The sequence below is a fragment of the Hippopotamus amphibius genome, chromosome 2 (assembly GCF_030028045.1).
Source record: "Hippopotamus amphibius kiboko isolate mHipAmp2 chromosome 2, mHipAmp2.hap2, whole genome shotgun sequence".
Lineage (NCBI taxonomy): Eukaryota > Metazoa > Chordata > Mammalia > Artiodactyla > Hippopotamidae > Hippopotamus > Hippopotamus amphibius.
In genome coordinates, this window is record NC_080187.1 from 571,688 (window position 1) to 598,182 (window position 26,495).

At 62.6% G+C, this 26,495-nt stretch overlaps 3 protein-coding genes across 13 annotated transcripts in view; 2 read left to right on the top strand and 1 right to left on the bottom strand.

Moving 5' to 3' along the window:
* Window positions 1-6,520: 6,520 nt before the first annotated feature.
* On the top strand, window positions 6,521-9,367 carry ENTPD8 (ectonucleoside triphosphate diphosphohydrolase 8). Its single transcript, XM_057724340.1, has 9 exons — window positions 6,521-6,651; window positions 6,735-6,852; window positions 7,437-7,587; window positions 7,708-7,867; window positions 7,955-8,185; window positions 8,260-8,523; window positions 8,703-8,813; window positions 8,968-9,102; window positions 9,176-9,367. The coding sequence occupies exons 1-9, from the start codon at window positions 6,526-6,528 to the stop codon at window positions 9,365-9,367; spliced, it is 1,488 nt and encodes a 495-aa protein (XP_057580323.1). The 5' UTR covers window positions 6,521-6,525.
* A 513-nt stretch (window positions 9,368-9,880) lies between these two features.
* NOXA1 (NADPH oxidase activator 1) lies at window positions 9,881-19,772 on the bottom strand. Of its 6 annotated transcripts, XM_057721119.1 has the most exons (14): window positions 19,415-19,772; window positions 16,850-16,932; window positions 15,891-15,999; window positions 14,674-14,808; window positions 14,277-14,384; window positions 13,289-13,348; window positions 13,012-13,055; window positions 12,380-12,512; window positions 11,225-11,411; window positions 10,961-11,019; window positions 10,580-10,734; window positions 10,327-10,441; window positions 10,121-10,235; window positions 9,881-10,028 (listed from the first exon to the last, which is right to left on the bottom strand). In XM_057721119.1, exons 1-14 carry the CDS (start codon window positions 19,589-19,591, stop codon window positions 9,940-9,942), a joined length of 1,569 nt encoding a protein of 522 aa, XP_057577102.1. In that variant the 5' UTR covers window positions 19,592-19,772; the 3' UTR covers window positions 9,881-9,939. The 6 variants fall into 6 exon arrangements, with proteins under 6 accessions (XP_057577102.1, XP_057577103.1, XP_057577100.1 ...); XM_057721120.1 differs by having other exon boundaries at window positions 10,327-10,734; window positions 11,225-11,264; XM_057721117.1 differs by having other exon boundaries at window positions 10,327-10,734; window positions 11,225-11,366.
* A 241-nt stretch (window positions 19,773-20,013) lies between these two features.
* The window catches only part of EXD3 (exonuclease 3'-5' domain containing 3), a 76,579-nt gene continuing 70,097 nt past the window's right edge, over window positions 20,014-26,495 (top strand). For 5 of the 6 annotated variants that reach the window (XM_057721110.1, XM_057721109.1, XM_057721111.1 and 2 more), the window contains exon 1: window positions 20,062-20,154. The gene's annotated coding sequence lies outside the window, so the exon portion shown is untranslated. Of the gene's footprint in view, window positions 20,155-26,495 lie in introns of all 6 variants that reach the window. The other variant, XM_057721112.1, reaches the window with a different exon arrangement.

The following is a 26,495-nucleotide window of genomic DNA, read 5'->3' on the forward strand; positions in this document are numbered from 1 at the left end:
AAAGGGAAACAAAATATTTTGAACTGAATAAAATTAAAATACAGTATATGAGAAAATTGAGAGATGCAGCTAAAGCTGTTCTTAGAGGGAAATTTATAGTACAAATGCTTACATTAGAAAAGAAGAAAGGTCTCAAATCAATAATCTAAGCTTCCATCTTAAGAAATTGGCGGGGGGGGACTTCCTAGGTGGCACAGTGGTTAAGAATCTGCCTGCCAATGCAGGGCACACAGGTTCGAGCCCTGCTCTGGGAAGATTCCACATGCCACAGAGCAACTAAGCTGGTGCACCACAACTATTTAGCCTGTGCTCTAAAGTCCATGAGCCACAACTATTGAGCCCGTGTGCCACAACTATTGAAGCCCATGTGCCTAGAGCCCGTGCTGCACAACAAGAGAAGCCACCACAATGAGGAGCCCGTGCACCACAATGAAGAGTAGCCCCCACTCTCAGCAACTAGAGAAAGCCCGTGTGCGGCAACAAAGACCCAACACAGCCAATAAATAAATTAAATAAATTAATTAAAAAAAAAAAAGAAATTGGGGGACTTCCCTGGTGGCACAGCAGTTAAGATTCCAAGCTCCCAATGCAGGGAGCCTAGATTCAATCCCTGGTCAGGGAACTAGATCCCATATGTATGCCGCAACTAAGAGTTGGCATGTCACAACTAAGGAGCCTGCCTGGCACAACTAAGGAGACTTCCTACCACAACTAAAGAGCATATGTGCTGCAACTAAGGAGCCAGTGAGCCACAAGTGAGGAGCCTGTGAGCCACAACTAAGGAGCCCACCTGCCACAACTAAGACCCAGAGCAACCAAATTAATTAATTAATTAAAAAAAGAAATTGGAAAAAGATGAGCAATATAAACCAAATCATGCAGAAGAAAGGAAATAAATATAAGAGCAGAAATCAAAAGACTGTGGAAACAAAAAATAGAAAAAAAATTGTGAAACATAAAGATGATTCTTTGGAATGACCAATAAAATCGATAAATCTCTATCAACACTGCCCCCCCCCCCCAAAAAAAGTGCAGACACAGATTACCAATCTCAGGAATGAGATTACCACAGACACTGTGAAAGGATAGGAAAGGAACACTCTGAACAACTCTGTTGACACATATTCAGCAGCTGGGCTGACGTGGACCAAGTCCTCAAAAGCCACAAACTACCAAAACTCACTCAGCATGAACTAGATAGCTTGAATAGCCCTATCACTACTAAAGACATTAAATCTGTAGTTAAGTTACTTATCTTCTGAAAAAGAACATTTCAGGTGATTTCACTGGCAAATTATACAAAACATTTTAAAAAGAAATACAAAGTCTACAAATACCGCCCAGCAGCACCCCAGTACTGAACCAGCACTAGAAAGAAAACAGCAAACCTTTGTGAACACAGCTGCAAAAATCCTCAACAGATACAATTATTCTTATTCTTTGAGGTAGTTCTTTTCTATGAAGTCACTGCAAACTCTAAGTTAGCCAACACTGAACCAGTGCCGCCCCAGGGTAATAGAGGCTCAGGTTCCTGAAAGCACAAAAGTATAAAAAACATGGCACAAAATAGACCGTGAAAAGGATGCTTGTTTACAGCAGCAGCTAAAACAAGAAGGCAGTGTCGCCTTGTTCACCCTCAGCTGAGGACGTGCACATCAAGCCACTCATCTTTTTGCTGCTCTGCTCATGTCCACAGATGACCGTGAAAGCGTTGCAAGTATTGATTTGGGGATTACAAAACCATTTTGAGGTTAGTAGGCAAAATCGCAAATACAAAATCCACAAATAACAAGGCCCGACTGTGTCAGCAAATAAAATCCAGTGATATAAAAAGAAGATAACGCAGCACAACCAAGTGCAGTTTACCCTGAGAACACAAGGCGGGTTCAGTATTCAAGAAGACGGATCAACTCAATCCACCACACCGAGTGTCCAAGGGAGAAAAATCATACGAACATATTAGTGGATGAAGACAAAGCACGTGACAGGATACAGCGCTCGTTTGTAATGAAAGATGTCGCCGTGGAGAAGGGAGCTTCCCTGCCCTGACAAAGGGCACCTGCGTAACAGCTACAACTAACCCCGGGCTGCGTGGAGGATGACCCTTCAAGCTGGGAGCAAGGCTCCCGTGCGCAGTCATCACCCTGCTCCACGCAGCCAGGAGTCCTGGCCAGTGCAGGAGGCGAGAGAGAGGAAGAAAAGGCACACACGAGAGGAGGCGATGCCACTGTCCCGTTTACAGACCACACAGCTGTCCACGTCAAAAACACGAGGGAATCTACGCGAATTCCTGGGGCTAAGAGGCGGGCTTAGCGAGGTGGTGGGTACGAGGTCAACCACAAAAACCAGCTGCATCTACTTACAACCAGTGAACAACGGAAAACTGAATTTTGGGGATGTCCCTGGTGGTCCAATGGGTAGGACTTCGCATTCCCAATGCAGGGGGCCTGGGCTTGATCCCTGGTCGGGGAGCTACATCCCGCATGCCACAACTAAGAAGTCCACATGCTGCAATGAGGATCCTGCGTGCCGCACCTGAGACCCGGCGCAGCCTAAATACATACATAAATATTTTTAAAAAAGAGAAAACTGAATTTTTAAAAGTACGATTTACAATAGCTCCCCACCAAAATGAAGTACTTAGGTATAAATCTAACAAAACAAGCACCGGATCACTGTTCTGAACATTAGAACAATGCTGATGAAAAAGAAATTAAGACTAAACACTAACTAGAGAGAAGAGTAATTGTGTTCATAGATTGGAAGACTCAAAATTGTAACGATATCCATTTTCCACAAAGTGATTATAGAGTTTTGACATAACGCCAATAAAAATTTCAGGAGAATTTCTTTGTATGTAAAGAGGGGCTGACTATAAAATTTATGGGGGCATAGGAACTAGAATAGCTAAAACAATTTTGAAAAAGAAAATTGAAGCTGGAGGACTCACTGCTCAATATTAGACTTACTGTGTGACTGCCTAATCAAGACGGAACTAGGGACGAGAGACACAGTAGAGGGTGCAGAGATGGGCCTCCCAAACACAGCCACTTGGGCAGAGGTGCAGGGTGTCCACAGAGGAAGGGTAGGCTTTTTTTTCAATTTTATCGAAGCACAGTCGACGTACAATTTTGTGTTAACTTCTCCTGCACAGCAAAGGGACTCACGTATAAATATATATTCTTTTTCGTATTCTTTTCCTTTATGATTTGTGGCAGGATATTGAGTATAGTTCCCTGCGCTATACAGTAGGACGTTGTTTATCCATCCTGTGTGTAATAGTTTGCATCTGTTAACCCCAACCTCCCATTCCTTCCCTTCCCTACGCCCCCTCCCCCTTGGCCGCCACAAGTCTGTTTGTCCTCTATGTCTGTGAGTCTGTTTTTATTTCGTAGATAGGTTGATTGTATCGTATTTTAGGTTCCACATTTAAGTGATATATTTGTGTTTCTCTTTCTGACTTAATACTTCGCTTCGTATGATCATCTCTAGGTCCATCCATGTTGCAGCAAATGGCAGTATTTCCTTCTTTTTTTGATGGCTGAGTCATATTCCATTGTATTATATGTACCACATCTTTATTTTTTAAAACATACATTTATTTATTTATTTATTTACCTTGGTTGCCCCAGTCTCAGTTGCGGCATGCAGACTTCTTCATTGCAGCATGTGGACTCTTCGTTGCGGCATGCGTGTGGGATCTAGCTCCCCGACCAGGGATGAAACCCAGGCTCCCTGCATTGGGAGCTCGGAGTCTTACCCACTGGACCATCAGGGACGTCCCTACCACATCTCCTTTAGGAAGGATGGTCTTCTCAATACCCCGTGTTGGTGCCTCAGCCGTCCACGTGCAGAGGAGGTGGGCTTGACCAAGCCACACATCTTACAAAGAATCATTCAAAATGGGTCATAGATCAAGTTACATCACAAAGCTGGAAGACTTGAGGAGAAAGAAATCTTCATGACCAGGGGTGAGGCAAAAAGTTCTTAGTAACGACACAAAAAGACCACCCACAAAAACACGCTGATGAATTTGACTTTGTCAAGAATTTTAAAACTTGCTCTGTGAAATACACTGTTAAGACAAGCTACAGAGTGAGAGAACGTATTTGCGAACCTCGTACAGGAGTAGGGGCTGCATCTAGAATAAGATAAAGAATTCTCTAAACTCAACAGGAAGAAATCCAATGATCCAATCAAAAGACGTGACACTTCACCAGAGAGGATACATGTGTGTAAACAAGCGCATGGGAGACACTCAGTCCTTGGTGCAAACTGAAGCCACAGTGCGGCTGGACTGTGCAATGGTCAGATCGGCTGAAATTAAAAGCCGCGCCACGGATCCCGGAAGGACGCAGAGAAACCAGCTCTCTCGCGCCAGAGAACACCTGTGCGTGTCTGAATCGCGCTGCACCCCGCAGCCTGTCTCCCGGGCGGGAAGTGACAGCTCGGGTCCAGCAAAGCCTCGCACGTGAACGTCCACGGCCGGAGCGTGGGAGCCCCGGCGCCTGCAGCCCCGGGGGTCAGCGAACGCCGCTCGGCAGGGCAGCCGGGCCTGGGCACAGAGGGAGGCGCGGGCCCCAGGCCTCCAGCCGCGTGGAAGGAGCCAGGCTCACTGCGTCTCTGTGACGCCCCACCCCCGCCCCTGCCAAGGACAGAACGTCAGCAAGAAGAGCCAGTGGGGTGGAGGGTCGGGGCCGGGCTGGGCAGATCCGGTGCTGGTGGCCGTGGTCACAGGAACCGACACGCGTGCACAAAAAAGGCAATTTTACCGCACGCTTGAAAACCACCAGACACCTGGACACGGGGCTGACTCTCACCCCCTCCGGGGACCGGACGGCAGCCGGTCCTGCCTCCCGGCCTTTGCTCTGGCCGAGCCCTTGGCCTCGGGCCCTCTCCAGTCACCTGACTCTGACCTGCCCTTCGCCCGAGCCCTGGCTCTGCTCTCCTGCTGGGGCGGGGCTGGGGCGGAGGGCAACGTCTCCAGGAGGGGCCACCCTGGGCGGGGGTGGGTGACCCCGGGTGGGGCAGGCGGCAGTGGCTCGGCACCCACCTGGCCGCAGACCCAGGCGCGCGGGGGCGGGGGGGGGTGGTGACCAGCGTGGGCGGGACAGCACCTGGCGGGTGCCTGCGAGGTGACAGACAGCCCAGCTTCCTCCTCGCTGCCGCCACGCGTCCACCATCCCAGGTGAGGGGGGCCGTGCTGGTCTGGGGTGCTGGCAGGTCCTGAGGGGTGCCCTGACTGTGGGCGTCTCCCCAGCCTCTCTGCCCACCCACCGGGGGCTCAGGCGCTACGTGCCCTGGGGGTGGGTGTGGAGTGGGGTCCCGGCGTCGCGGGCCCCGCCTGTGACCTGTCTGTCTGCGTGAGGGGCCCGTGGCGGCTGCCGGGGACACAGGCTGCGGCCCATCCGGCCTGGCCTGTCGGTGGCTCGAGCAGGTCACCGTCCTCTCTGAGCCTTGCTCTTCCCTCTTTAAAATGGGGTCGTGACGCTGACTGGCCGCCCCACTGCCCGCGCTGGCCCGGAGCCCGGGGACCTGCATTCACCCCGGGCGGCGGGCACTCCCCGGGAACGGCGGCCTCCTGCGGGGGAGTGACGCCACACAAAGTCCGTGGGCCTCAAAGCTCTGCAGACCTTGCACGTTTCCTTCTGGCAGCGGCGGCGGCTGGCCCGGGGCTCCTGGTGACCTGGTGTGCGTGGGCGCCGTCAGGGGCTCTGGGGGCTGCAGAGGGCCCCGCGGAGACCTCGGCCCCCGAGCCGCTGGCACAGCCTGTGCAAACCACCTTCCGGGGTCAGCCGGGGCCACCTGCCGAGGGGCCGTCACGGGGCCAGGTGGAAAGTTTCAGGATCAGATCAGAGAAGCCCGAGCTTGTGTTTTTAAACAGAAACCAGATGTATCTGCTCAGAACTCCTCAGCCTTCAGGTCCTTTAGTGGAGAAACCGCGCTTCCTGGGACCCCGCTGACCTTACCCCCTGGGTTACACACGGGCCGCCTGGCGACAGTTAGATACCCAGGCCGTCACCTGTCCCCGCCTGGTTCAGGGCTCTTAGAAAACTGTCCTGGGAGAGGCCTGGAGTGGGAGCTGCAGGGAGGAGCCAGGTCGGTGGGAGAGGCGGGGTCCTGGGCTCCCCGAGTTCCGTGTGGAGCTGGGCTCCTCCTGTGAGGGAGGGGAGGGGACGGGGTCCTGGGACGGTGGGGGCGGGGGGCTGCCAGGTCACACGGCTGGCTCCGCGGGTCCCCGGTGTGGCATCAGGAAGGGCTCTGCAGGACGTCCTCCGCGCTGTGTCACAGGCTTGCCTGTTGCCAGACAGGGACCCCAGGGCCCAGCCCCCGGCCCCTCTGACACCGTGACAAGTGGGCAGCCTGGCCCTGCGGCATGGTCTCTGGTCCTGCCTGTCAGCCCAGCCAGCTGGAGCGGCTGAGCCAGGGGAGGACCGAGGGGCTCTCCAGGGCAGCGGCCCTGAGGCCGGCGCAGTCTGGGTGCCCACCGCCGCCCTCCCCCACAGGTGCCTGTCCTGCCCCTCCATGGGGCTGACCTGGAAGCAGCGGGTCTTCACAGCCCTGCTGGGGGCTGCGGCCGTCTCAGGCCTCACCACGCTCATTCTCATCCTGGTGGGGGCCACCCACGTCCTCCTGCCCGCCGACACCAAGGTGTGCCCCCGGACCCCACGTGGGGGGGGGCTGGGCGGGGCCGCGGCGGCCCCCACGCCCCCTGACCCCGGTGTCACCCCCAGTTCGGGATCGTGTTCGACGCTGGGTCCTCCCACACGTCACTCTTTGTGTATCAGTGGCCGGCAAACAAGGAGAACGACACGGGTGTGGTCAGCCAAGCCCTGGCCTGCCAGGCGAGAGGTCAGCGGGCAGCCCCCTCCACGGGGGATGGGGTTGGGAGCGGCAGGCCGCTGCCCGGCGGGGCTTCCCAGCTGGAGGGAGGTTTGGGAAGTGGTACAGGCTGGAGCGGGGCAGCAGCAAATCACCCTGAAGGAAAGGGGCTCAGAGAGGTTCCGTGAGTTGCCCTGGGGGCGCCGCTGGTCAGCGGGCACTGGGCCGGGCTCCGGAGGGGTCCTGCCTGGGGCTGCGGAGATCCGACCCAGACCCTCCCCGCTCCTGGGGGCTCTAGACGAGGCGTCCCTCCTGCTCTCTTCCGACTCCACGTGGCCTCTCCCACGTGCCTCCAACCTCCCTCTTCTGTCTCTTAAAAGGCCACTGGTCACTGGATTTGGGGCCCACCTGGGGAATCCAGAATGAGCTCATCTTAAGACCCTAACTTAATTGCACCTACAAAGACCCATTTTCTAAACACAGTCCCACGTGCAGGCTCCGAGGGTGAGGACGTGGACGCGTCTTTGCGGGGGCTGCCTGTCTGCCTCCCGCAGGCCCTTGTGGCTGGGCTTCCTTCAGGGCCTGGAGCCTCACCCCGCGCTGCTGTGTTTCAGGGCCCGGCATCTCCTCCTACGCCTCTAACCCTGAGCAGGCTGGCGAGAGCCTGCAGGGCTGCCTGGAGGAGGCGCTGGCGCTGATCCCAAAGGCCAAGCATCAGGAAACGCCCATGTTCCTGGGGGCCACGGCCGGCATGAGGCTGCTGAGGTAGGGAGGCTGGCGGGGAGCCCTCCGCCTCCCCGGGGCGCCGCGTGGAGCCGAGGCCCTGGCCTGGGCGGGGGAGGAGGGGTGGCTCTTGCCAGCTCCGGCCCCAATCCTCCTGCACAGCCAGAAGAACAGCTCTCAGGCGGAGGACATCTTCGCGGCGGTCAGCCAGGTCCTGGGCCGGTCTCCCGTGGACTTCTGGGGTGCTGAACTCCTGGCTGGGCGGGATGAAGGGGCCTCAGGTTGGATCACCATCAACTACATCCTGGGCCTGCTTGTGAAGGTGCCACAGGCACCCCCGGGCGGGGGCGGGGGCGGGGGCGGTCCCTGTGGCCGGTCCCGGGACTCAGTGTCCCCCGTCTGTGGCCAGTACTCCTTCTCTGGAGAGTGGATCCAGCCTCTGGAGGGGGCGCTGGTGGGCGCCCTGGACATGGGTGGAGCCTCCACCCAGATCACCTTTGTGCCCGGAGGCCCCATCCTGGACAAGGCCACCCAGGCCACCTTCCGGCTCTACAGCACCAGCCACAGCGTCTACACCCACAGCTACCTCTGCTTTGGGCGCGACCAGATGCTGAACCGGCTGCTGACGGCACTGGTGCAGGTGGGCCTGCTCTGCCGGGGGAGGGCGGGGAGCCGGCCGGGCTGGTGCTCAGAGCCGCCCCGCCCTCCCCACAGCGCAGCCCCGGCCTCCTGGTGCGCCACCCCTGCTACCACAGCGGCTACCGGGCCACGCTGGCCTCGGGCCCCCTGTATGAGTCACCCTGCATCCAGGCCGCGGCCCCCGCGGACCCCGGCCAGAACCTCACCGTGGAGGGGACGGGGAACCCTGGGGCCTGTGTCGCCGCCATCCGGGACCTCTTCAACTTCTCCGGCTGCGACGGCCAAGCAGACTGTGCCTTCGACGGGGTCTACCAGCCCCCCGTGCGGGGCCCGTTCTACGTGAGCTCCCGCAGCCTGCCCTCGGGGCCCAGCTTCCCCCCGGAGCCCCAGAGGCCCGACCCCAGGGGGCCCTTGGGGAGCCTGGGACCCCAGGTCAGGTGGGGTGGGGCCAAACCTAGCTCGTCCCGGGCCCCTCTGCGCCGCGCCCCACCTGGGCACACCACCCTCCTCCCCCCCAGGCTTTCTCCAACTTCTACCACACCTTCCACTTCCTGAACCTCACCTCCAGGCCGCCGCTGGCCACGGCCAACGCCACCATCTGGGAGTTCTGCCAGAGGCCCTGGAAGCAGGTTCGTGGGTCCTGGCAGCTCCCCCCACCCGTGGCCCCGCCCCCAGGCTGCAGGCTCCGCCCAGCAGGGGCTTGGGGGGATCCCACCGGGGGGGAAACCCACCCCGGGCAGTGCGGCCCAGGAGGTGGGGCCTCACCAGGCTCCCGGCGCCCAGGTGGCGGGGAGCTCGCCCGGGCAGGAGCGCTGGCTGCCTGACTACTGCGCCTCGGGCCTCTACATCCTCACGCTGCTGGTCGAGGGCTACGGGTTCAGCGAGGAGACCTGGGGCGGCATTGAGTTCCGCGAGCAGGTGACGGCTCAGGGTGAGGGGGCCAGGGGTCCGGGCCGCCGCCCGCAGCCCTGACCGGCCGTGTGGCCCGCAGGCCGGCGGCACCGACATCGGCTGGACCCTGGGCTACATGCTGAACCTCACCAGCCTGATCCCGGCCGAGGCGCCCACCCAGGGGCGGGCACAGAGCTGCGGCGTCTGGGTGGCCGGCGTCGTCTTTGTGGTGCTGACCCTCACGGCCGTCCTCGGGGCCAGCGCCGTGCAGCTCTTCTGGCTCCAGGACTAGGCCGGCTGCCGCCTGCCGCCGGAAGGCAGGGACCCAGCTCCCGGAGCCCTGTGCAGCCGCCCGAGCCTTCCTGAGCCCTGTGGCCTGTCCTGGGGGCTCCGGCCCCGTGGTCAGATGGCCCCCGTCCGCCCTCAGGGTCGCTCTGGCCACGGAGGCTGCGCCACGGCCCCCCCGCCCCCCCCCCCCCCGACGACGGCCCCCAGGGGCCAGCATTCCAGAGCGTTTCCCCGGGCGTGTGGCACAAAGGCTGGGCCGTCGGGACCCCTGCCGCCCCCAGGGCTGTGTGCCTGCAGACGGATGGGTGTGGGACCAGGCTGAGCCTGGGGTGGGGGTGACTGCTGGAGATAGAGGGGCCCGGCACCTGGGGAGGGGTGGCAGTGGGCCCCGGCCTCTCCCGGAGGGCAGAGCTGGCGTCCAGGCTGCGTGGGCTTTTCCCGGAGCGGACCCATCCACACCCTTACACGCCTGAGTCAGGCCGTCTCAGTGGCCACGCCCAGATGGACGACACCTTGGTGGGGGCAGCTCGCTTTTATTAAACCCTCCCTGCCACGGGCTTCTTAGCGCCGAGCTCCTCACGCACGCCGGACGGCCGGGACCACGAAGCACTTGGGGAAGATGCCGATGCGGCCGTCGCAGTGGCCCTCCAGCCACGCCTGGTCCACTGCAGGGGCGCCAGGGCGTCACTGCGCGGCTCGCGGACGCGGCCTGTGCCCCGGGACCCGGGGGGGGGATGGGGGGCGGTGCCGGCCCTACCTTCACACAGGACGTCCACGGTGTCCCCCGGCTGCAGGGCCAGGTCCTCAGGCCCCTGGGCGGAGTAGCCGTGCTGGGCCACCACCTGGCGGAGGACAGGCCGGCCGCCCACTCCCTGTGGCAGGGGTGAGGGCTGCAGGGTGAGCCTGGCACCGGGAGGAGGGCCGGCCGTCCCTGCCCCCCTCACCCCCACCCCACCAGCTCACCTGGCACCGGAGCTGCAGCCCCCCGGGGCCGGCAGCCGCATCCCCCCAGGCCCTCTGCAGGGCCTCCTCCCCGGTGAGGGGCGCCCAGCACCCGCCGTCACGAGGGTCTCGGTAACTGCAAAGAGACTCCTCAGCGCAGGCCGCGCGGGCCGCGGCTTCAGGGAGGGTGCTGACCTCCGACCTCAGAAGCCTCTCCCCGGGCTGGGGCTGAGACGTGGCAGCGCAGAGCCCTCCTGCCCCACCTTCCACCCACCTGAGCTGCCCACACTGGGCCTGGGGGGGAAGCGCCTGGCTCATCAGGGCCCGCAGGCCGGACAGGTCCGTTCCTCTGGGCGCCCTCAGGGCCAGCGTGAAGGCGCACTGCACCGTGACGGTCGCCAAGGACGCGGGGCCCCCGGCAGCCGCACCCTGGGTCCAGACAGAGAGGGGTGGTCGGTCTCCAAGGCCGCAGACGTGCCCGGGGTGGGCTTCGGGCCGCGGGCAGGGCCGGGACTGAGACGGCGGGAGGGCTGGGGCTGCAGGCTTGTGAGGCTTCCCTAGCTGGGCCCCTAAAGGCACCTGGAGGACGGAGTCTGGCCCTGCAGCCCCCACATCCCTGGGGAGTGGGTGTGAAATGAGAGCCGGTGCCTCTTACCCCAGCACCTGCGGGATCCTCAAAGGAGCCAGGCCCCGGCCCCCCAGCCACCAGCATCCCTGCGGGGGTGGGGTGGGGCGTCAGGGACTCAGCTGGCAACCGGCCCCCCAGGTAGAACATGCTGGGGTAGAGGAGCTGCTGGGACCACGTCCGCCAGGAGCCCCAAGGCCACCAGCTTCCTCCTCGGAGGACAGAGAGGCAGCCCCCCGCCCCCCGCCCGTCTGGGGCTCCCCCACCCACCACCTGCTGCTCGGGGTGTCTCACCTGGAGGAACCCGCTGGCCACCTTGCTCCACGTGGGGGCTCTGCAAGGAAAGCCGTAGGCTGGGCTCTGCGGGCCTGGGGTGGGGCCCTGAGGGTGCAGGCAGCCCTCCCCGGCCTGGAGTGTGTGGGGCTGCGCCTGGACCCTGTGCCGGCGGAGCTGGTGGTGAGAGCGTGGCCTGCGAGGCAGCCTGGCCGGGAAGGAAGCCCCGAGTCCCAGCATGTTGGGGGTGAAATCGGGGCACGACTGCGTCCCCGCAGGCCTGGAGACGGCAGACGGGCCACCCTGCGCCTGGCTCACCAGGAGGTGCAGCTCCAGCCTGGGGGGTCTCGGTGACCCCGGGGGGCTGGGACCGAAGCCAGGGACCGGCTGCGCTGCACCCCCTGCTGGGACCCTAGGCAGTGGGTGTGCAGAGGGCCCCTGGCGCCCCCAAGGGCCCGTGTCCTGCCACACCGGCCAGCTGACTCAGCGCCTGATTTCACGGGGGATCTGAACGTTGGACTACGTTTGTAAATGGAGCGTTGAGGTTTTTATGAGATTTGCCAGCTGTTTAAAGCAATTTCATCAAGCACAGCTGCGATGGAAGGGTGGCTTTCAAGGGCACCCGTCTGTCCACCGACTTAGCTGGACATCAGCGAAAGAGGACGTGGAGTGACCTTGTTTTAAACCGAGTCCTTTGAGAAAGTGAATGTGAAATTCAACCACCTCCTCTGTGCTCAGTGAACTCCCGGCTCCCGGCTCCCGCCCGCCGCACACCCCTCGCGGCACGCCTGCCCCCCCCTCCTCAGCCTCACCCAGCGCCCCGGGCACCTCGGGGATTCCCGTGTCCAGGAAGGAAGCCCAGGGCCCGGCTCAGGGCCGGCAGCCTCACGGCGATGACGCATGGGCTGCAGGCCCCTCCTGCGCCCGGGGTGGGGAGCAGACCCCCGGGCTCCTGCCCGTGTGTCCCTGATCCTGGCGTCCGGCACGGTGGCTGGCGCCCTCCGAGTGCCTGGCCTGTCTGAGGAAGCCAAAGCTCTGTCCCCCGGAGGTGATGAGGCCGCCTACCCTGCTCTGAGACCCTCGCAGGGCCCTGCCGCGGCCGGTCCCCAAGCTCAGCCTGGGGCGGGGGTCCCCCAAATACCGCGGCCCCTGCCGGCCCCGCCCGGGCTCACCCACCTGCTCCTCGCTGGTCCCCGACGTGCCCTGGCCGGCCCGCCCAGCCTGGCCAGAGCTGACCTCTGTCTCCGCGTCAAGGGGTGTCCTGGGGCTGCAGGCGGTGCCAGCTCTGGCGGGGCCTGCGTCACGGGCCCTGGAGGGCAGCGGGGTCCTCGTCTCAGGCCTCACCCAGCCCACGCGGTCGAGGGCCTCTGTGAAAGGCGGGCCTGGGGGAGCCCCGAGCTGCGGACGGGCAGCAACCCGGTCGCAGCGCCACCTGAGAGGCCGCGTCTGGTGGGGCCGGCGGGGCTGCCCCGTCCACCGGGAGCCCAGCCTGCACCCCACCCTGGCGCCTCTGGTGCCCCCTCCCCAGGCCTGAGCAGGGCTGCGGGGGCGGGGGGGGGCGGGCGGGCTCTTCCCCGGGAGCAGGAAGGGCTCAGCGTAAGTGGGGGCACAGGGAGGGCTGAGCAAGGTGGGACCCGCTCCCCGCACTGGGGCTCCGGCCCGCCTGGAAAGGGAACCAGCCACCCTGGCCCCGGCCCGGAGGGGCTGCGCAAGGTCTGCAAAGGGGCTCCCGGCTCAGGCCGGGAGGCAAGTCTAACGGGGCCTCTGCCGACAGGAGAAGAAGGGTGGGGGCGCCGGCCCCTTCCTACCACGCGGTAGCCCCAGGCCTGGCTTCCCCACGCACGTCAAGAGCCTGTGGGCACAGAGGGACCCCCTCCTCAGGCTGCAGGCCCCACAGAGCGTCGGGGGCTGGGTCAGAGCAGTTTTCACTGGCTCTAACCCAGGATGGGACAACCCCCGCCAAGTTTAGAGCAGAAGGACACTGGGGAGCCCCCGGGGAGGGTTCAGGGCATCCTTAAGAGTCTGGAAGGCCCTGACCGGCCACGCCAGAGGGGAAGTCAGGTGGCGGGAAGGCTGCCCACCCACCTGCGGCTGCCGAGGCCAGGCGTCCTCACGCGGGTGGTCGGGGATGGCGGAGGCCACCACCTGGTGAGGGACAGCGGGGGGCCGGCCGCGTCAGGGGTGCCCAGCCCTCACTGCCCACGCCGAACCCCCAAGTCTCCCATCTGCCAGGTGGGGGCTGCCCGAGCCTGGCCCAAAGCTGCTGGACAGCATGGCGGGGCCAGGGAGGTGGGAAAAACACGTCTGATGAAGGAAATCATCTGTGCTGATCATTTCAACTTATGTTTCGTACAGCTTTTAAAATATTCTTGTTTCTTAGAAACAGTCGTCTCCTGTGAGAAGAGGACTCCAAGCTGATAGGATAAGGCGGCGCAGAGGCCCCTCCTCCAGCACAGACACACAGCACCCGGCCCTCGGGTGACTGGGGGGGGTGGGGCCCGGCTCAGGGCCACCCGGACACCCGCGTGCATCTTCCTCTGCACACAGGCGCCCTCGTCTCCCCACCCCACCCCACCCTTCGGGGCGCGCGGCTCCGCCTCCCGTGACTGTGCTGGTGCTGCCCCACCCTGACCCGGGGCGGCCAGAGGTGGCCTGGCCAGACTGCCGTGGTCCCCCCCAGGGTTTGGCTCTCTGAGGCAGAGAGGGAGGGAGACACAGAGACACAGGAGCCCAGGGAGATGCTGAGGCCAGAAGAGCGTGTCTGGGGCGGAGGCAGGGCTGGCAGCGCCTCGGGGGTCCTCCGGGGCTTCTGGGGGCTCCGCTCCCACCGGGTTCCGAGACCCAGGTCTGTGAGCCCTGTTTGGAGACCCTGCCGCCCACCCCAGGAGCCTGTGCTCCCCCTCCACGTGCAGAACCCTTGGTGACCCCGGGTGTCCCTGCGAAGGCAGCCCCGATGCTCGGGACACGGCGCGCGCTCAGCACGGGCCTGGCCGCCCCTCTGTGGCCGCCGGGGGCTGCCGCTGGCCCCTGGGCGCCTGGGGCCCGAGATGCGAGAAGCCGCCCTTCCCTTTACCTTGGCCTTGCCCAGGAAGTCCACGGGCTGCAGGTGCTCCAGGTACCGCCTGTGGGGCCGGAAGACCTCACCCCTGGGGACCTGCCGAGGCTGCAGGGGCGCCCGTTTCTGGGGGGGGGGTCGGACAACACAGACCTGAGCCCTGGGCCAGGCCCGTGCGGCTACAGGAGCCACACAGCAAGAGGGGCGGCCTGGCCCCCCCCCCCCCACTTCCCATAGCCCACGGGAAGCCCAGCCCCACACCTGGGCACACGGCTGCCTCCCTCCAGAAGTTTCTTCATCTCACAGAGTTGGTCTGGGGGGCTGGACAGATCTGAGCCCCAGACTGCAGGCTGTGGGCCCGGCAGGCCGCCTGAGTCAGCCCAGGAGTCCGGCTCGCCTCACCTGCGCCCCTCACCTGCACTTGGCCCAGGGCGATGTCCAGGTCATCGCGGGCCCCTTCCAGCCCCTTGGAGATGGCTTCCTCCAGGCTGCGGGTGGCCTCTGCCCAGAGCCCCAGCCGGCTCTGCACTGCAGCCACATTGAACAGCACCTGAGAGTGCGGTGGGGGGTGACGGCAGGCCCAGGACCCACCCCCACCCCCCCTCCCAAGTCCCACCCCGGTGCTGCCCCGGCCCCACTGCCTGGTCCCACACCTGGCTGTGCCCCTGGTCCAACCACTGCGCTTCCCAGACACAGCTGCCCAGGGCTCTCCCAGGCGCCCCGCAGACGTGGAGCCTGCCCAGCTCTGCCCCTGCGCCGGCTCTGCCCGGCAAGCCTCACACTCCGGACCCCCAGCCCTCCCTGCGTCTCTACTCTGAATGTCAGGCCAACCTCCCACCCCTGGAAGCATCCTCTCGGCCTTCACAGCCGCATCCTGCATTTGGCCTGAACCCCTCCTCCCTGTGCTGCCCTGCTCACTGAACCCCCAAGAGTCTGGGGTGCTGTCTGAGGAACGCCTCTCTCTGTCCCGCGCCTCCCCCCACGTGGAAGGACGCTGTGCTGGGAAACGGCAGCAAACTTGCCCGGTGCTCCCGGGGCTGAGGGTGGAGGATGGGGAGTGCTCCCCGTGGTCTGCAGGGACAGCACGCTCCCAGAGCTACTGCCGCAGGGCCTGCTGGGGCCATGGCCGCGGACCCCCACCCCCCCGCCTGCAGCTCAGTGCCCTGGGCCAGCCCACCCTGGCAGGAATTCCCCCACAGCTGGCTTTACGGGACACAGGTGGTTCCCAGAGGCTCCGAGGCAGCATGTTTCCGGGAGCACTGAGAGCACGGGGGCTCCTCCCACGCCTCTCCCTCAGGGCCAGCCCCGCCCCAGGAGGCCGGGACCAGGGCCAAGGGCGGGGACGCCAGGGCCCACAGCCAGGCCTGCTCCCACCCAGCCCCACGGGCCTGCCACCTCTCGCTGGCCTCTGACCCTCCCCTGCCCCCACCTGGTGGGATCTCGGGGCCCCTCTGGCCAGAGGGAGCACCGCAGTCCACGTGGCCCCACCTGTGACAGTGACAAGGAGACGGGACCCAGAGGACGGGGTCTGCAGGACAAGGAGCCTGGAAGGACCCCCTGGGCCGTCTGCCCAGACAGCACCCCAGCGCCCAGCCGCCTGGGCTCCCGGTGGCCTGCTCCCTGCACACTCACCTCCCAGGCCTGTAGCTTGAACTGCAGGCCCAGCTGAGTGTAGTCGATGGCCACGTTGTCCCTCAGCTGCGCCAGGGTCCGCTGGAAGTCGGACAGGGCCTCCTGGAATCTGTGGGCGGCGGGGGAGCCTGGCGCGGGGGCCCCCAGTGGCCGAGCCCCGCCCCAGCCCCACCCTGCCCCCGCTCCTCCTCCTCCTGCTGTGGCGGGGGCAGCGGTGGACACCCAGGTCTCAGCACAGGTTGTCCACACACAGGCGGGCTGGGCAGGGTGTGGGGCTCCAGCTCTGTCCTCTGGGTGCCGCGCTCCCCTCCCCGCACCCCAGAGCCGCTCCCAATCCTTGGTGTGCAGAGTGCCCTGGGCGAGTCCTGCCTGCCTCTTGGGCCCCCGTCCCTGTGGGCATCCCCTTGCAGAGCCCTGCTGGAAACTCCCTAGCCCCTACCAGCATCCCCATCTCTCCCAGGAAGGCTCCTGGGCCGATGAGAAGAGGAGGTGGCCCCCAGAGCCCACCTGCCCCAAGTGCGACCTTCTGTGGGGATCGAGCCTGTGCCGCAGCCCTGATTCCTTCTCTGGGAAGGGCCCGGCACAGAGAGCCAGGTGGGCAGGGAGGACCCCACCACCTCCATGTCCTGGGATGCAGCACTCCTCCAGCCCTGCCCTCAGGTTCCACTGGCAGAAGGGCATAACCACCCCCTCCTTGCCACTGCAGGGATGTAGGAGCAAAGGAGAAGCAGGTGAAAGCGCTCTGTGACCCCCCCACCCCCACACAGAGCCCAGGGTTACAGTGCGGCCCCGCCCTGCCTCCGGCCCCCACACAACAACAGCATCTCTTCTCCGGGCTCCTGGGAGCCGCCCGGGAGGGGTTGATGAGAGGAGTGACCCGTGGGCAGAGGGGAGCACAGGAAAGGGCTTTGCAGAGACAAAGGGCCGTCACAGAAAGAACAGGGTGCTTCTGTGCTCACCTCTCCAGCTGGAAGTTGGCCACTCCTCGCTGGAAGAAGCCAACAGCCATGCAGGCGTCCTTGGTCACTGCCTGGTCAAATGCCTGGGGACAAAAATGCCTGTGGAACGCCCAGGTCTGTGACCCCGTCACCCCTGTGTTACAGAGGCGGTCCGGGCGGACGCCCAGCAATGGGTCAAGGAATCTGGTCGGCCCCCATCACGGCCAGCTGAGCCCGAGCCTGGGCGCAGGCGTCACGGCCACAACCCAAACCCGCCTGGGCTCCGGAGGTGCCCTGGGACGTGCTCGGGGGCAGGTCAGTGGCGGCACCAACCAACTTGTTTACCATGAGGACAAGGAAACACTCCACTGCCTTAATAATAGTTACCTCCAGGGGACGGAGTTGTGCAAGACCTTTGTCTTTTTTAAATCCTAGTTTTGGTAGTTGATACAAAATGACACACTTCTCATCTACTAGAATCAGAAAGAACAACACAAAGGTCTTAATATGTGTGTAAAACACAGCTCTTCCTGAAACTAGAAATGACGTCATCTGTTCCTGAGGAGGACAGCAGCCATCAGTTAAACACATGCCAGAGGAGGGCATGCAGAAGCCGTCAAGTTAGATACAGGCACCTGGAGTGGTGTCAGGCTCCCACGCTAACAAAGCTGGCCGAGTGCGGGGCTTGCTGAACTGAGTTTGACCGGAGGCTGAGGGTCCGCACATGGGTACTAAAGTGGCCACTTGGCACCAGGGAAGCCGTTTGTGATCCCGCCGCAGGGAGCAGCCAGATGGGAGCTTCCGAGGGGCTCCTGCCAACAGACCGCAGTCCCAGCCACCCCCACCCCCGCCCAGGTCCTCGGGGACAACCAGTTTATTAACTGTAGCCGTTCCATCTGCTTTTTTTGGGGGGGGGAATGGATATGTAAATTTAATAGGTATAGTTTTCAATAGATATATAAACGTGCCCCTGAGTTTTAAAAGGAAAGTGAGAGTGGCAAGACCACAGTCTTGGGAACCAAACAGTTGACAGAAAACTTCAATTTCTAAATGCCCCAATTCTGAGCCCCACGACAAAGCAAAAGACACAACTGTGTGCTGCCTGTTTCTTCATCTGTAAATGAGGGGTAACTATTCAAACAACAATAATTCATGAAAAGCAGTAACCTGAGCCTGGGGTCTGGTGGTAGTAGTGTCCATGTATTACGCATATTTGTAAAAGCTATCACGTTTGGAATGAGGGCATGCAAGCAGCCCTCCTCTATCTCTGACCTGCTCGAGGAGGTTCAGATTCTGTCCATCCAGGCTTTTCCCCTTCCCCACCCTCTGTGACAAGACTGGGAGGAAACGTGGAAGGAGAAAGCTCAAATCTGCATCTGGAAATGGGACTGTAAAACGTGAGGGCGCTGCATAAGCAGATGTGAGAGCGGAGAGGGCATTTCAAGATCCAACTGGCCTGCTTCGTGGGGTTAAAAACTATGAGGTGCCATTTGCATTCCTTTATTTCTTGGCTACATCCGAGGACACAGCATGCCGTTCCCTCTGCTTTTTAAAAAATTTCCGACAAAGATGCCTCTGCTGCTCCGTCTCTGGTTCGGGTGGAGGAGAATTTAACACTCAGGCCCCTCGGCCCAGAACCTTTGTCCCCTCTCTGGTTAAGCCACGGTTTAGAGAAGGCGGTGACTGGACTGGCCTCACCCCGCTGACCCCATGGTGTCCAGTGACCCCGTCCCCCTTGCTGGGTAATGTTCGCATGCTGACACTGCTGCTGAGATAACTGTAGATTCACGCACAGACGTGAGAAATGACAGGGCAGGTCCCTTGGACTCGTTTTCGGTAACTGTCACCGACGGCCTGAATGCCCATGGTGAGAACCTGGCTCTTTCTGAGGGGACTCGGGGACCCGAGTTGCAGGCAGGGCGGGCTTCGTCACCACCCGTGGGACAGGCATCCCCATGAGGAACCTGGGGCTTGAACGGCAGGGATGGGCCTCGCTGGCCCCTCAGTGGACGCAGGTGTGTGTGTCCCTGTGTCCCCCCAGCTCTTGGTTCTGCTTTGGAGAATGGGTGGAGACTGGTGGGCACTCAGATCTGGGATGTGGGCACCAGCCAGAGACCCTGTCTCCCGGCCATCACCACAGGTGTCTGCCGAAGCCCGGCCCAAACCCGACACCCTGGGTGGGGGAGCGCCCCTTCCCAGCCCCATCCGGCTTCGGCCTGTTTGCAGGTGTGCTAGCACCTTGGCTGAGAGCACCCGAGTCAGTTGTTCCGCCCGGCCTCTCCCCAGGACTGCAGAGCTCACGCTCACCGCACAGTGGAGGCAGTGCCGGGGCCCTGCACCCCCCTCCCAGCCCTGACCCAGCTCAGCTGCGGTCCCCGGCCCACACAGGTCCCACCCGCTTAGGTGTTCACCGGGGCGGACCTGGGGGGACATCCCCAGGTGGCCACCAGGGAGGCAGGGCAGGGGCCCTGCGGCGGGCACTCCCTGCAGTGCTCCCCGACCGCCAGGGCCAGAGAGCAGCGGCCCCCAGGGCCGGGGTCCCCGCGAGCCACCCCGGGGGCGCCGGCCGTGCGGCCCCCGGCTCACCCGCAGCGCGGCCTCCGGGTCCCCGGCCAGCAGGTGCACGCAGCCCACGTTGAAGCTCATCCGGGCGGGCGGCTCCGCGACGCCCGAGAAGAGGCGGAGGGCGCCGTGCCAGTCCCCACGCGCCACGGCCTGCGCGCCCCGGTGCCAGTCGCGCACCAGGTCCCCGAGCGAGGGCATGGCCACGCGGGCAGCGGCCCGGCCCGGCCCGGCGGAAGGCGGCGCTTTCGGGCCGCAGCGCGGCGGGCGGCTGTGGCGGTCCCGTCACGGGTCCGGCGGGCTGGCTGGGGGCGAGGACCGCGGAGCCGGCGTCCCGAGGTCCGGAGGGCGGCGTGCGGCTGCGGGGCGCTCCGGGCGGACAGGCGGGGCGGGGCCGGACGCCGGCGCAGGGGCGGGGCGCGGGCGGGGCCGGGCCGGGGAGCGCCGCCGCTCGCGGCCCACGGCGCCCCCTGGCGGCCCCGCCGCCCCGCCCCGGCATGGCCCCGCCCCGGCATGGCCCCGCCCCCAACCGGCGGCCCGGCTCCTCCCCGGGTCGGCCCCGCCCCGTCCCCTGACCCCTCCCCCGGCCAGCCCCGCCCCTCTGGACTTCCGCCCGGGGCTCCGCGCGCTCGCGCTTCCCGGCCCGACGCCCGAAGCTCGGCCGCGCGCGTCGGCCGCTGTGCGCTGCGGAAGGCCGTCCGGGCCCGCTGCTGACTCCGCGGCCGCGGCCGGGCCACGGTTCCGGGCGGACCCCGCCGGCGCAGGTGAGCGGCTCCGCGCGCGGGCGCAGCCGGGAGGGAGGCCGGGCCGGAGCCGGAGGGGGCCCGGGGCTCACGTGGGGGGCGCGTGGCGGTCCCGCCCGGGGGGACCCTCCGCTCCCGGCGCCCCTCCGCCGGCGCGGCCCCGCGGGCGGCCCCGGACGCCGGGCGCAGAGCTGCTGCGTGCCCCCCACATACGCGCCTCCGGTGGACCCTGCACGTGAAACGGCCGGTTACTTTACCAGCAGAGTGGGTTTGCCCGGGAACACGGGAATCGCGGTCCGGACGGGCGTGCCGTCCGCAGCGGGGACGGTGGGCCCGCCCAGCGCCCGGGGCAGGGGATGCTGCTTCCCGGGGCAGAAGGCGGGCGCGGCGGGCTTTCCCTCTGGGGCCCTGAGAGGGACGCCGCTGCCGTCGGGGGCCGCAGACCCGGGGCGGGCGGCGGGAGCGCTCCCCTGCCCGCCTTCGCGGCGCCGTTTCCATGAGGTTCCTTTTACTCAGTGTCGGGCGGTGAACGCCGCGAGGTGCGCCTTCCTGCTTCGCGGAGAAGGTAGAAGCCCCTGGAGACGGGGGCCCCTGCGGGTGGACTGAGGTGGCTCCATCCTCAGGAGAGGCAGGAGCCGCTCCTTAAAGGCGGGGGCCCCGTGCAGGTGCCCGACCTCTGCCTTCTCGGCACGCGCCCCCCGGACACCCCTGCGGGTGTCGTCCTCGCCAGCACGTGCCAGCACCCGTGTTGGGGGCGGGCAAGCCCAGGGTTGTCGGCGGGGAGGGGGCTGCAGGCCGGAGGCCAGGGGAGACCCGGTGCTGGGTCTCGAGTCTGGAGGCGACGGCCTGCTCCCTCCGGGCCGCAGGCTTTGCTCGCCCTTCAGCTGATTGGACGAGGGCCCCCCCCATCATGGAGGGTCTCTGCTTTGCTCCTGTTGCTTCCTGCTGTTTTAAATGTTCAGCTCATGTGAAAAATACATTGACAGCAACGTGTGACGGTATTTGACCAAATATCCAGGCACCATGACCTTGCCACGGTGACACGTACTAGGAACCATCGCAGCACCCAGCCTTCGAAACACTCCCGTGGGGGGCTCTGCCCCTTTACGTGCACCGGGCAGCATCCCCTGGGGCCCAGTGGGGGGGCTGGTGTCTCGGGTGGTGTCAGAGCCCGGAGCCCGGGGGTGACCCAGGGACCCAACTGCCCCCCATGCCGTGTGCACCCTGCTTGCTCGATGGGGGCTGTGGCTTTGCTCAGTTGCAGCTGAGTCTCCCTCCTGGGTGGGCCTGGGCCAGCTCCCTGCACCTTTCCTGTGCAGGTGTCCTGACCTGAGGACGAGGGAGGGTGAGGCCCACCCGGCAGGGCTGCCGTGAGAGGGGCCCGCACGGGTGCTTGTGGAGTGCTTGGAAGGCCTCCTGGGCGGCTGTGCCCCCGAGGACTCTGCTTCCTCACCAGTGGGGGCTCTGAGATTCCCGAGCTGCTGGCCTGGACGTGGGCGGGGACGCCACCCCACACACGCTCCTCTCCTCCCCGAATTCCCGCGTGGACGCTCCCTTCCTCAGACCACACCTCCCATAGCCCTGTCCGGTCCAATCTCAGGGTTCCCGCCTCCCTCGCAGCCCCAGAGGGTCCCTGAGCTCCGTGTCCCCTCCCGCCGGCCCCCCTGGGGTTCCTCGTTGCACAGCCCCCCACCCCCACCCCGTCCGCGCAGCTCACGCCCTCCAGCCGACGAGCCCCCACCCACCGGGGTGTCGGGTCTCTGATCCCCTCGTCCGGGCTGGAGGAGGCTGGCCTCACTGACCGGACTCTGTCCGCCTTGACCGTGAGCCTCAGGTGGGTCAGTGAGTTGTGCGGCCATTGCCACAAACTCCTCCCCCACTGCAGTCACCCCTCCCCCCGCCCCGGGCAGCCTCCGTCCCGTCTCTGGATTCGCCTCTTCTGGACGATTCGTATACATGGAATTGTAACACCTGTAGGTTTGTGTCTGGCTGCCCTCCCTCAGTATGTGGTTTTCAGGCACATCCACGTGGTAGCGTGTGTCAGAGCGTCCTCCTTTTGAGGCGGGCTTCTGCGCCGTGTGTGGCTGGACGTGTTTGCTGACCTGTTAGCCACTGATGGGCGTGTGGGTTGCGCCCACTGTTTGGCTCTTGTGAATCCCGGTCGTGTGCGGGCCTTTGTGTGGACGTGTGTCTTCTGCTCTCTTGGGTGCACACCTAGGGGTGGAGCTGCTGTGTCAGGTGGTCACACTCTGTAGCTTCTTGACTGTCTTCCCATCATGCTTTTTTTTTTTGGCCGCACTGCGCGGCGGGCAGGATCTTAGTTCCCGACTGGGGATCGAACCCGCGCCCCCTACAGCGGATGCTCAGAGTCCTAACGGGACCTCCCGGAGGTCCCCCATCACGCTCTTTACTCTGAACCCCGCTCCAGGCGGCCTTCCTGCCAGGGCTCCACCACGTGCGGGGTTTCTGGTGGCCTGCTTGTGGCCCGTCCACGCACTCCCCAAGGTCCCGTTGTTTGAATTACCCTCTGGGTGTCCTCTGTGCCTGCTGTTCTTCAACTTCTCTATCTCCATAATAAAAAGATGAAAAAAGCACCATCCCTGGGCCCGCCACTGTACACGAGTTACTGTCGCTGCTCTGCTCCTAACAGCCCCAAACTGGCAGCAGCCTAGATGCCCGTCGGGGGTGCTGGTCAAACAGGCTGTGCGTCCGCGCCGCGGAGCCCCCTCGTCAGGAAGGGTGCACTCTGCGCGCACGCAGCGACGTGCGCGCCTCTCACGGGAGTGTGCCGGCTGCACGCAGACCCCGGAAGGCCAGGCTGTGCGGTCCCATCCGTGCAGCTTTCTTGAAATGACAAAGGATGTGAACGGAGAGCCGATCCGTGTTGCCAGGGGTCACTGACAGATCTGTTTCTCGGGCAGCTGTGAAAGGGCCACAGGAGGGCTGCACGGGGCGGGAACGTTCTGGTTCTTGACTGAGTCGACGCAGCGTCCTGCTTGTGGTTTGGGGGATGTGTGTGGGTATACGAGTCACCTCTTTCTTATTTCTTACAAGGACACGTACACCTACAATCATCTCAAAGTGTTTCACTTTTTAAAATCTTTGAGAGGGCTTCGAGTACACGTTTTTCTATTTTACAAATGCCCTGAAAGTTGAAGTGATTCAATGACCTCTAAGATTCTTCCAGCTCTAAAATCGGATATTCTAGAGGTTGTTTAGGAAGACCTCCTCGGATCTGAGCTGAAATGCGTTCCCCTGTGGGCGTGGAGGCGTCTGCCGCGGCTGGGGCCTGGCGTCCTGAGCGGGCCTCCGCCAGGACGCTGCACTGTGTCTGCGGCAGCGAGGACTCCCAGCTCCTCCCGTCAGCATCGTCGGAACGGCGGACACCGTTTGAATCTCGCGGCCCACCGGTCAGGGCCGCCGGGAGGGAGCCGTTTCTCCAGCTGAGGACGTGACTCGGAGGTTGGCTTGGCCCTGGAACGTGCCTCCAGAAGAACGTAATAACTTTGGTTCGTTCTGGAGCGTGGGTGTCAATCACATGGCAGGAATTGGATATCTGGGAGTTGCTTTGAGCCCAGGACAAGGAGGCTGGGTTTTTTTCCTTTTTAAATAATGGGCACTTCCAAAAAACCCCAAAATGCCACATAAGACTTCTCTCAGAAAATAAAAATAGGCTCAGATGTGACAGAGACGCGGATGTGGGGCCCGTGTCCCCCAGGCTGTGTCCGTCACACGAGCCCACGGAGGGGCTCGCAGCGCGGAGCCCGCTCCCCACGCTTCTCCCGGGGGGCTCAGTTCAGGGGTTTACAGGCTGCCTCCTGTGAAAGCGTTTGTTCGCGGGGACCCTGCCCCTCCCCGCCAAGAAGTCTTAAAGAAGGAAAGCACGGATGACAAGGGCGGGTTTAGGGCAGGGCCCCCTCCAGCCGGGGAAGTCACGCACACAGCAGGTGGCTCAACATCGGTCTCCTGGGAGGTTCAGGGTTGAGAGGAGCACACAGAACTGGGAAACTGTCAGTTCTGTGCTGCAGGACCCTGTGGCGAAGGGCTGCCTCCTCTGGGGGCACCGGACCTGGAGGCACCGGCCACCGTCTCTGCTCTCACGGACGGACCCACCCCCTGCACACACACGGCCGTCCAGCCTCCTGCCCCGGGACAGCTGCTCTGCGGTCCAGGGCCTGTCCCCGAGCTGCGCCGCTGTCTGCAGGGAGAAGCCAGCACGCGAGTAAGGTGCTAGAAACTTCCAGCAAACGGGTAGCGATGAGCCTGTGATACAGAACCGGACCCGGTGAAGGAGAAGGGTGCGTCACGTGGACAGAGTGGAGGCGCGAGGGAGCACCTCCCGGAGACGGCCGGGGCCGCTCCTGAATCCCGGGGTAAAGGTCCAATCTGGGGGCTTCCAGGCAGACGTGGCCGGTCACTGACCAAGGATGGAGGGCCAGCCCGAGGGAAGAGGAACATCTGAGCTATTACGACAAAAAGGCAAATCCAAGAAGCCTGCATTTAACCAAAAAGCATTCACCTGTGGTGGGAAAGAACCCATGCCCCCCAAAGTCAAAAACAAACACGAGAAACCAAAGGAAGCAGAGAGAGCTAATAAGGAGAAAAGCTTGGAGTGAATTCCTGCCGTTTCTAGCAACACGGGTGGACCTAGAGATGATCACGCGGAGTGAAGTCAGGCAGAGATGTGTATCTAGTGGTGCTGCTTATGTGTGGCATCTCAAATATGCAAATGAACTTATTTACAGAAAAGAAACAGACTCACAGACATAGAAAACAGACTTGTGGTTACCACAGGGGGAAGCAGGGGGAATAACTTAGGATTAACATAGGCACACTAATACGTAAAACAGATATGCGACAAGGTCCTGCTGTACAGCCCAGGGAACGACCTTCAATATCTTATAATAACCTCTAATGGAGGATAATCTGAAAAAACATATATATATATATATATATATGTATATATATAACTGAGGAAAACAGAGAAAGCTTAAATAATTAAATCAAGAGGTATAAAATTAGTAAAAGCAAAAAATAGTTTTGTTTTGTTTTGTTTTTTCACTGCCCTTGGCAATGAAAGCACCAAGTCCTAACCACTGGACAGCCAGGGAATTCCCCCAATACTAGCTCTTTCAAAGACCAATGAAGTAAACTTTTGATAAGACTAATTAAGGGAAGACAAAAGAGAAGTAAAAATATTGCTGAACGTTCCCGAAAGGTGAGATTTACATCGTGTGCCCTGATGTTACGGTGATAAATGTGAAGACCTGGACATCGGAACCTCCTATCAGAACAGGCCTGGGGGAGGCAGGAGACTGGAGCGGGCGATGCAGAGACCAGACGGGCTCAGAAGTTCCCGCCGTCTGGGACCTGGGCCCCAGCCCCCCGGTCCTGGCTGCGGCCCCGGGGACCCTGAGTCAGGACCACGGCCGCTGCTCGAGACAGCAGAAGTGTCTGGTGGCCGCGGACAGCCTGTGACAGGAGGGGCCGGCTCTGTGCTCAGACCCCCTGCTTCTCTGGGCAGGCACCCGGCGTCCTCTGTAAAGCTAAGATTCCATCGTAGTTTATTTTAACTTTTAAAAATAACATTTGTGGTTTGATTCTTTTTCATGAATACAAAGCGGAGTGTGTTCGTTGAATAATATTTAGAAAATACAAAAAATAAAAGAGAGAACCCAGAGGACTGGCAGGCGCCCCAGGGCTGGGTGAGTCAAGCCCATGGGCGTGTGTTCCGACAGGGCCGCTTTGGTGACAGCCAGCTTCGTGCCACGCAGGGAGGATTCGTCCCCATGGCATTAAATATTTAATGTGAAATGTGGTTTTTAAGTATCCATTCATCGTTCATCCGATTTCTGCCCCGTTGTGGGTCGTCGGGAGGCCCTCAGTCAGAGCAGGCAGGGAGCTGAAGCCCCCCCGAATGGTGGGGCCGGTGACCCCTGGCCTGTGTCCCCTGCCCTCACCACAGTCCGGCACCTGGTGCGAAAGAGCCCACAGAGCCTTCTGGCTGAGACTGCAGGGCTGGTCCCTTTGTGCTGCAGGAGGAACTTGACGCAGTGAGACACCAATGCAGCGACCCTCGGTGGCCAGCCCGCCCGGCGTCCGGGTGGGGGGGCCATGCCCACGGCCCTCACCCCTGCGGTGTCCCTGAAGAGTCACTGTCTGTGTTTAAAGTTGGCGGCCTTAATTTTTAAAGAAAGGAACAATCCTTAAGTCAGTGAGTTAAAAATCATACCCCAGGATGGAGGGCGAGAGAAGAGAGACTGAGCAACGCCGGCCAGGACGCAGGGAACCCAGGCTCTCCGTGGTGGCGTTTCCTCGGCAGCTGCCCTGGAGGAGTCCAGGGCTTCCCCGAGGGTTAAGCG